Source organism: Wyeomyia smithii, chromosome 2, assembly GCF_029784165.1.
Source record: "Wyeomyia smithii strain HCP4-BCI-WySm-NY-G18 chromosome 2, ASM2978416v1, whole genome shotgun sequence".
Taxonomy (NCBI): Eukaryota; Metazoa; Arthropoda; class Insecta; order Diptera; family Culicidae; genus Wyeomyia; species Wyeomyia smithii.
Genome location: NC_073695.1, coordinates 258,460,798 through 258,470,543, shown reverse-complemented (window position 1 = coordinate 258,470,543; position 9,746 = coordinate 258,460,798). Strand labels below are relative to the sequence as shown.

At 40.4% G+C, this 9,746-nt stretch overlaps 1 protein-coding gene across 5 annotated transcripts in view; it reads right to left on the bottom strand.

Annotated features, from left to right (window-relative positions):
- Positions 1-2,887: 2,887 nt before the first annotated feature.
- LOC129725151 (uncharacterized) overlaps positions 2,888-9,746 on the bottom strand; it is a 28,086-nt gene continuing 21,227 nt past the window's right edge. For all 5 annotated transcript variants that reach the window (XM_055680638.1, XM_055680636.1, XM_055680635.1 and 2 more), the window contains exons 3-6: positions 4,064-4,679; positions 3,808-4,008; positions 3,540-3,747; positions 2,888-3,474 (exon numbers count right to left, since the gene is read on the bottom strand). In XM_055680638.1, coding sequence (XP_055536613.1) covers positions 3,195-3,474; positions 3,540-3,747; positions 3,808-4,008; positions 4,064-4,679 — 1,305 coding nt within the window. In that variant the 3' untranslated portion in view covers positions 2,888-3,194. The remainder of the gene's footprint in view (positions 3,475-3,539; positions 3,748-3,807; positions 4,009-4,063; positions 4,680-9,746) is intronic.

Below are 9,746 nucleotides of genomic sequence, written 5' to 3'. Positions count from 1 at the left end.
CAGTTTTAAGGTGAAACTTGAAATAAAGAAGTTAGAGCGCAAAATGTGTTTTTTCGATATAAATCGATTGTTTTAAAATTTTTCTTCCAATTACAAAGATAAAAAAGTTAGATACCTGATTGCATCGGAAATTTTGGTCACCCTAATTTTTGATAATTTTTTCAATAAGCGCTTTTTTTTATCCTCGCTTATTTTCCGTCGGTCTAGTTCCGCCACTGTTGTGGCCAATCACCGACGCCCAGGAGGGCGACTCCACACCCAGGACCCTAACTCACGACCCGTTTATTAACGGACCGGCGCCAACGGCTTTACTTCCTCATGCGATGGAAGGCGTGATCCCAGAGATTTTTCGCCTCAGAAAATCTCCCGGTGTCGGCTAGGATTGAATCTAGACCAGTTGGGTTGGTTGTGAGTGGATCAAGCCACCTCACAACCATCGACACCTATGTCGGCGGTGAGATACGAACCCAGGCGTCGAGTGTGGTTGGCGGAGACGTTACCAACCACACTAGGCCCCCGCAATAAGCGCTTTATCATCTGTAACAACTTTGAAGAAAAAAAGTTTTTCTGTAAAACATTGCCATAGAGCTCTAGACCTAAATTTCCCCCTAAATTTGGTTTCTGGACCATTGTGCAATGGCGCTAAATCTAGAAACGAACGGAGATAGGAAGTTTTGAAGTCCAATGTTATCAGTATCTTCTAGAAAGTTGTTTCGTTGAATGATGTCCTTTATGTGCTTCAATGCAACCAGCTACAATTTTCACCATATAGAGGGCGCCACACCTAACTTTTGAACGTGATTTGATAGACCTTCTGCAAAGTTGTGCAGAATTTTATTATAAAACTGTTTGCTGAATACCTCGAACCTGTGGAAATTGAGATTTTAGAGAGACAGAGATTTGGAGATACAGCACCTTTTACAAAATAAAATTTAAAAGCAAACCTCAATTTTTAGAGGTTCGAGGTATTCAGCAAACAGTTTTGTAATATAGTTCTGCACAACTTTGCAGAAGCTCTATCAAATCACGTTCAAAAGTTAGGTGTGGCGCCCTCTATATGGTGAAAATTGTAGCTGGTTGCATTGAAGCACATAAAGGACAACAGTAAACGAAACAACTTTCTAGAAGATACTGATAACATTGGACTTCAAAATTTCCCATCTCCGTTCGTTTCTAGATTTAACCCCATTGTAGTGCCTGTAAAAATACTTTATTTCAGTTTTTATACATGAATACTGTATATAAAAACCAATATATCACTAAAAAAATTTTATCTTGATTTACCGCGTCACTCTCAATTTTATACAGTCATGTTTTAGGCCTTAGAGTTGCCGGAAAGAATGAAAAGAAAATGTAACTGATCGAATCATAATTTGTGGTATCATTCTGTTTCCGGAAATACCCATATTCTGTGGTATTTGATCATTTTGGTCTTTTTCCCAGAAACCGGGAGTTGGCTTCTGTGATGAGGGAGAGGCATCAAATATTTCTGAAAACAAGACAGCCCCTTAAACCACCTCATGTCAAATTTGTTTCAATTTGCTTGATTAGTTCTCGAGTTATAGAGACATTTGAGTTTTATTTGTTTGGGAGACCTACTTTTCCAGAAAAGTGAAGGGTCTTGAACTACCACATAAATATTTCTTGCTCTCAGAAACCTCCGCATGCATGATCAGCTCACGAGTTATGCAGAAACTTGTGTTTCATTTGTATGGAACCTCTCCCTTCCAGAGGAGTGTAGGATGCCATACCACCATAGAAATATTTCCTGCTCCCAAAAACTTTTACGTGCCTAATTTGGATCCATTTTTTATTAGTTCTCGATGAACGCAGAAATTTGTGTTTCATTTGTACGAGAGGCCTTCTTTCCCTAGAATGCAGGCTAGGTTGCGCTCTTTTGCTCTTTAAATGCTCATTGGGCTATATTTTGTCAACAAGGCAAAATTCGAACAAGTTATAGTCATGAAGCACTTGTAGAGACACTCTCTTTTTACAATTCGTCTGAACGAAACCAAGCATGCTTGAAGGGTGGGGTATCAAACCACCAGAGAAATTTTTCCTCTGCTCTTATATTATGCAGAAATTTGTGTTCCATTTGTATGGGAGAGGGGTCTAAAACTAGCATAATAACCTTCCCCGGTCCTAAGGCTAAGTCTCGAGTTTAATCGTGACATACAGCGTTTCATTTCAATTTGAAACGAAATGATCGCGAAAAAGTGCTCTATCATCAAGACAACGCTCCCGCTCGTTACGCTCGCGATGCGACCGATAAATTAAAGGATTTGACGTGCAGCACTACGCAATTAGAATGCCCATTTGAAATAATTATAAAAAAAAAATTGCAGATTTATTGGAATTACGCAGTATTGGGTAAATTTTGTAAAGAAGAAAGCGACCTCTCATGCAAGTGCGATCCAGGTTTGAAGTGAAGCATGCTGTATTGAATCGTGTTTCAATACTGCCGAAACAAGAAGTTAGTACATCTCACCAAAAAGCTTCATCCCTGTTTTTCGTGCGTCATGTTCGTGTCCACCATCCAGTACATCTACAGTAATAATCTACTATGCCTGATTTTACTGCCTGCTAGTGGTATGTGTTAACCTAGGTAGATGAAACTAATTTGGAGTTGTTTGGTTTGAGGATGTTTCGTACCTTTGAACGTTGGTCGGGAATGGCGATCTAGTTTTTATAATTACGACTAACTTTCCGCACTTCAAAATACCATCGACAGACTAAGAGAGTGATATTTCGAAAAGAAATGTTGTGTTGTTACTCAAAGTGCATTTTTGAGAAATTTCAACTCGCAAAAATTCGACGTAACTCGAGCAAACCTAATGCGTTTTAGAAAAAAAAAATCCATTTTAGAAAAAAAAAGAACTGTGTACTGTAATAGTAAAGACTGATTTATATTTTTTCCATATTCACGGTTTAATTTATTACTGTATGGTAGATGGCTTAAAATACTGGTCACTTAGCATTATTCAACATTGTTCAACCTAGTCTATCAGTTTTATCCTAGCATTTTGGTTTATAATTGCTTCGTATTCAAATTTTCCTTAACTTTCGCGCTATAGGCGGCATCGTTATTGAATCGAAAATTGATTCAAGTCGTTCGACTCAGCTTAACCAGCTCTATCTTAAAATTATAAAATGCAGTCATCCGATGACTTACAGCTTCCCTCGCAGAGGCAGAATCACAGCGGCGGTGCCTTTCGCTCCAACGTTAGCATCTCCCGTTCCATCTCCAAGGCACGCAAATCGATCGACCCAGAGTAGTTCCAGCATTCGCGAATGATGGTCCACTTTTTGCGACCACCCACGAACAACACTCCGATCAGCAGTCCCTGAAAAATCACCGCGTACGCAGCCCCGATGCGATAAATGTCATGTTGGCTTGCGATGCTTTGCTGGAGGGAACTAAAGGCGATCCAGCAGACGAGCGAGAAGATGGCTTCAATCGTGCAGAGACGATTCCTGTGGAGACGAAAGAAAAAGAACAGTTAACCATGGTTCAGACACCTAATTGTAGATCTACGTACAGCGATCTCACATCCTTCAGTCGATCCCCGTTAATTCGAGGCTGGGCATTGAGCGCTTCCGTGTAGGTCAACTCTGGGTAGTTTTGTGATACCGTGAAGCGAACGAATTTGCTGTTTGCCAACGTTCGGATCGCCCGATGACTTAAATAAAGCACCACCGCTATCGCTAGGTAATAGATGTACAACACCAGATGAAATATTAGAGAGTCTAGAACGATAGTTGAAACGGATCAGTATGAATTTGCTTGATTAATCATGAAGAACTTACATTTCCATGGTAGAAACAGAGGTAAGATTGTTATTAAATAGAGCACGCCTAATGAAATAAATAAGTCTCTTTTATTGTTGGTGTCGAACTCTAATCCGTTTGGGAGGTAGTATGCGGCATAGGCATAATTGTACACGTTCATAAGCAGAAATATAAACACTGCTGACACGAGGAAAATCTGGGCGAATATTTGTACTACAACTGTGGAGAAAAAATAGCATTAAAAAAACAAGCAAAGAAAGTGCCTTTCACTTACCGATATTATTCTCGTCTATACAGCGATCACCGCAAACCGCCAAGGTGATCATGACAAGACCAACCAAAAAGGACCCAGAATGTCCGGCCAACAGGTGCCCGAAAGCATCGTTCAATCTAGGCACCAGAACATGAACTAAACTGGTGAAGAGCAGCGTCGCGGTCGCGACCACCATTCCGACGTAAATCAAAACTCCCGTCGATCGCAGAACAATCGGTGGCACTTCATCGCAAGCCTTAGCGAGCAACCGGGATTCGGTATCAACTTCCAGGCAGTACCAATCGAATACCGACATAAAACCACCCTGCTCTAGCACAAGCAGGGAACCATTTTGAATCACAAACAATTCATCACCCTGCTGTTTACTGTACTGAAAGGTCAGATTATTCCCCAGACAGGAATCGTTCGCTTCGTAATTGAAGTGCAGTTCGTTTTCCTTGTCCTCGATGCACTCACCGTCACCATAGAAAACCGCGTAGATCGTTTCCACGTCCAGCTTCCGTTCGCCCGGGATGCACCGGTAGTGACCATTGCCGAGCGATTCGAAAATCTCTCCGAAAGGGCAGCACTTCTTGATTAGGGAGTTTTTGTCGTACACCGGCTGCTGTGGGGAGAGCTGGAAAAGAAGTTACACTCAATAAGTTGTGTTTTCCAAATTGAATTAGAACAAGCTTGAATTATTTAAATGTCCGATCAACAGGGCGTTCCAATACACTTCTTTTTCGAACAAATCTGAGGGTTCAAGCTCCAAATTGAGCCTTGTGATAGAGGAAAAAAATTCTTGTAGGTAACTCAGAAGAATGTTGGTCGGAGATTTTTCGTTTTGTTGAGGTGAAACTCCGTGCTGGAATGTTGTTTAAATTCTGCAAGATAATTTTCTCGAATATCATTAAAATTACGTGTGTGAAACATTGATCGTTGATTTGCGCTGCAGACGCAAGCATTTCGAACTCTATTTATAAGGTTGAAGCTGAGATTTTATCGCTCAAAATCGTCAAGTGGAAAAAACCTAACCTCAAAGTTGTATGAAAAAAAACCAGCTTAATAAAAAAATAAAACACTTAATAAAACAAATTAAGGAAGCCCCAAATGTGATAAGAGTCTATCATTTACAATTTAGCAGTAGGTTTGCACGGGCGTTTGTTTTTTTTCGGAGTTGTCATTCTTTGGTTAAGATGACCGAAAAATACTAGGTTTGTTCGATCAATAGACCTCGGTTAAAGTTGTGTATGGCTTTTCATATTACATATGGAAATAATATTTTTCATGACGAAATTTTGTCAAAAAAGCGAATATGCATTACCCCAGTATTCAAAAACGTCATTTTGAAGACGTCAATCGAGTTACAGATTAAAGAAGATCGGTTGTCGTCGTACCCAAGTATGATGACAGTTCTACAAGGTATGCTATTCACGTCGATGCATTAGTATTAGTGATCGTTATGAACTTTTTCCAATTTTGTATAAAATTTGAAATGATTTTGCATTTTAAACTAAACTTATAAAACATACTTTCCTGAAAAGTTATAGAAATGATGTTGAAACATGTTTTATTTGTGGGGAATACATAAACATGCTGCGGTTTAGGTAAAATATGCTGTTTTTCAATCAATTTGCCGGAAACCTTTTTGCACTGTTCGTTTTTTTCTTGTACTCTAATAGCGCTCCTAAATAGAGTCGCTTATGTTTCATACAGTAACAAAAGTCATGAGCTATGACAATGACTAAGATTATGCTCCAACTATTAGAAATATGGCATTTTTATATATTTTATTTCGACATATTGTCGCAATTTTTCACTCTAAATCTAAATTAATATCAATTTCTAGTGTGTTTCAACTGGAGATTCACTCTCCAACTAAAATAATCAGATATAAAACAACATAAAACGAGAAATTTCCAAAAATGTTCTGAATTCCATACAAAACGCGAAATTTTCCATAACGAGATTCGTTTGTGTGCGTGGATAGACAAAAATGTAGCATACCTTGTAGAACTGTCATCATACTTGGGTCGTCGTACAGCGATCCCCATTGAGTACAGTGAGAGTTAAAGTCTCCTATAAAAAGAACCCCTCCACTGTGTGAGTCTCGATCTCGACGAATGATGTTGGAATCGTGGAAATTGGGTTGATCGTTTGAATTACAAAAAGTTTCACAGAGCGCGAACGCATCACAATTGTAGTGTTTATCAAATGTGAAAATAGATCGAATTTGAGGATTCTGCAATTCCACTGTGATACAGCGACAAAATTCGAAACCTCTTTGATTTATTAGTCATCGAAAGATATGTTAGCAGAAATGAGGGGCCAAGTTACTGCGAGTTGCTTCAAAAAGATTTTCACTGTAGGAAGAAGGGTAAGAAGAATATTTTGAAGGGAATTTGATACATTGAATTTTTCAAATATCCAGTCCATAATATCAAAGATTTTTATGAACCCTGTTTTTATACTTTTTTGGTTTAAAATTAGAACCGGAGTGTACTTGCTTAGATTTTTTATATCCTCTTCCTTTTTTATTTTGGCTTATTGGTCATTCTTACGACTCGCTGTTTGTACACGGGACATGCCGAGTTCCCCCGCAATAAAAACGCGTTTCAGTATCCCAGCGGCAAGCGGTCTCAGCATGATTGCCTCCGCACTTTCTACAGCGTGCCTTGTTGCAGCAGTGGCTGTGTTGCGACAACCCCCTGGTTGTCTTCGAATGATAGTGCTCCCGGCACTTTCCTCGGCGTAAGTGACAGACCAAGCCAGTAACACCAACCGTTGAAACAAAATTGATCACACCCGCACTTTTCGATTACCCAACCACGCGCAGAAGTTAGTTTAATTATTAGTTAGATAAAATTGATACGTTATGGTTCTAAAAATTAATAAATGAAATTGAATAGAACACTAGCATAAATATAAAGGTTAATTGTGCCCAAGGAGTATTTGGCCATCAATAAATTGTCACTCGTAAGCCAAATATAATAAATATAATATAATTGTAACTTAACCTAAAATAAATTATAATTTAGATTCATCGTTTTCATAAAAACCGATCAGGATAATTGCTGTTAAAAACACACCGTAATTACACTAAAATGTGAGTACTTAATTAGTTAGCCTTGTAAGCTCGAAATGAATTTGAATAAATTGCAGCTTTGAAGCTGTAAGTAACAGCTAGCAGAATTTGGTGTCCAATCAATTATCGCAACATTCTTCAAAGATTTTATTTGTCACGAAACCCAAAGCGACGGTCTGTTCGAATATGCCAGGACCAGGAGAGATAAACAGAAGGAAGTGTGTTGTGTGTGAGCGTACCGATCCGGTAGATGCTTTGTTGCGGTGCCACGGCTGTGATCAGTTCGTGCACAATTGTTGCACAGAAGCTGGCGATTTGATATCTGAAACGGGTCGCAATTTCGAGTGTCAAGATTGCTTGAATAAAAATCGAGATTCTAGAGTCAATGTTACTCAGCTCAGTGAGCGAGTAGTTAGGAAAAATACTGCGTCGTGGGTTGAAAAAGCAGGACAGACAGAAGGAGCAGACAGTAATGCTACCACGTCGTTCATTAAGCAAATTAACCAGCAGATTCCACCGAGCGTCGATAAGGCAACCGCTCAATCACAAACCGTTTCTATAGTAGAACACAAGGCTGGATGCCGTACATCATATACGCTTGTACCGACACCGTCGTCGGGAACTGAAATGCAGTACAAAGTTGTCGCAGTCGACTCGATAATAACAGTGCCTTCAACAAGACAAAATGTTCCGGTTTCCAACATCGTCGGACAAAATGTTCCGGTTTCCAACATCGTCGGAAATGTTTTATCGGCACCAATAGTGCCAACACCAGTTTCTAACAGGATCGCTTCAGTAGAAGCAAATGATTTTACCTTTCATTCATCACCACAAGTGTTACCACCGAAATCAGTCACAAACGCTATGACAACTATATCGTCGGCTCAGGTGCTGCCTGTATTATCAATTTCACATTTTGATACACATAGATTGAACCCAAGAGGGCATTCGAGGCCAACCCTCCCCAATATTGATGAGGAGTCAACGTCGGGAGGTATCACGAGAGCAGAGTACTACAATTATAGAAATGACAACGGTCGTGAAACAACAGCGCCAATAATAAATACGATCGATCCCGTGCCTTCGTACAATATTCCTTTGGTTTCACATCCACCACCCGGGTTGGAGCCGTCGCAGTATTACACCCAGCCAAAGTATGGATTGGAGCCGTTGCACAATGTAACAACAATGCCGACAAATACGAACCAAACATATAGGTTCGAGACAGGGGATTACAATGCACCTCTAGCGAATCGTTCCATGCTCACAGTGCCATCATCGGGGCAGGATTGGCCGGTATCATGCAGTTTCCCAACGATCAACTCGTCTACAAGAACAGCATCGCTCGCAAATTTTGGTAGGAATGCTGCTCCACCACTAAGTAAAACACAGGCGCCAGGAATTCCTCCTGATTGGAGCGTAAACATTCCAAGTACGGTAGTCTCTCACGGGTCGGGGCAGATCAATCAAATAAACTCAGTTGGACCGAATGCAATACAAATAGCAGCTAGACAGGTCATATCAAGAGAACTACCAGTTTTTGCGGGAGACCCCCAAGATTGGCCCATATTTTACAGCTCATTTCGCAACTCTACTGACGTATGTGGTTACAGCGACGCAGAAAATTTAGCACGTCTTCAACGATGCTTGCGGGGTCACGCGTTAGACTCCGTGCGGAGCCGACTCCTGATTCCTGAGTCGGTTCCTCATGTAATAGCCACTCTACAGCGATTGTATGGCCGACCAGAGGTTATTATAAACGCTTTACTCAACCAATTGCGTAGCGTGCCAGCTCCGAGGGCAGATGACCTCAAGACGTTGATTAAATATGGCATGGCAGTACAAAATCTAGTAGACCACATGGTGGTAGCGGAACAGCATCATCATTTGTCAAATCCCATGTTACTCTACGAGTTGGTAGAAAGATTGCCACCGAATTTCAAACTGGAGTGGGCAAACTATAAGCGAACGAAAATAAACGTGAATTTGAGCACGTTCGCAGAATTTATGGCGGATTTGGTCGCAATGGCAAGCGATGTGACGATGCACGTTGATCCCATGCATGCGACGCATGTAAGGCAAGATAAGCACAAGAGGGAAAATCATTCAAAGGAAAAGTTATTCATTCACCATACAGAGACGAGCACAGGCTCAGGTGACAAAGAGATATGTTCTAAAGATTCTAAAGAATCGAAACCAGTAAAAACATGTTCCTATTGTAATAAAAGTGGACATCTCGTTGCAGATTGTTTTTCATTCAAACGATTAGATATAGAGGGTCGATGGAAAGCCATTCGTGAAAAGAATTTGTGTCGCATTTGTTTAGTACCACACAAATCTTGGCCATGTCGATCGAAACGAGAATGCGGAATTGATAATTGTCGGTTACGTCAAAATTCGCTGTTGCATTCCACAGCCCCGAAGAGTAATCAACAAGATTTCCCAAATAATTCTACGAACAGGAACAATATCGTACATCAAAACCATCATTTCCTGCAGGCGTGTTCGCTCCTGCGTTATCTACCAGTCACACTTCATGCAAACGGTAAACAAGTTAAATTGTTCGCATTTCTAGACGACGGATCAACATCGACGATCATAGAAGCGGAAACTGCGGAA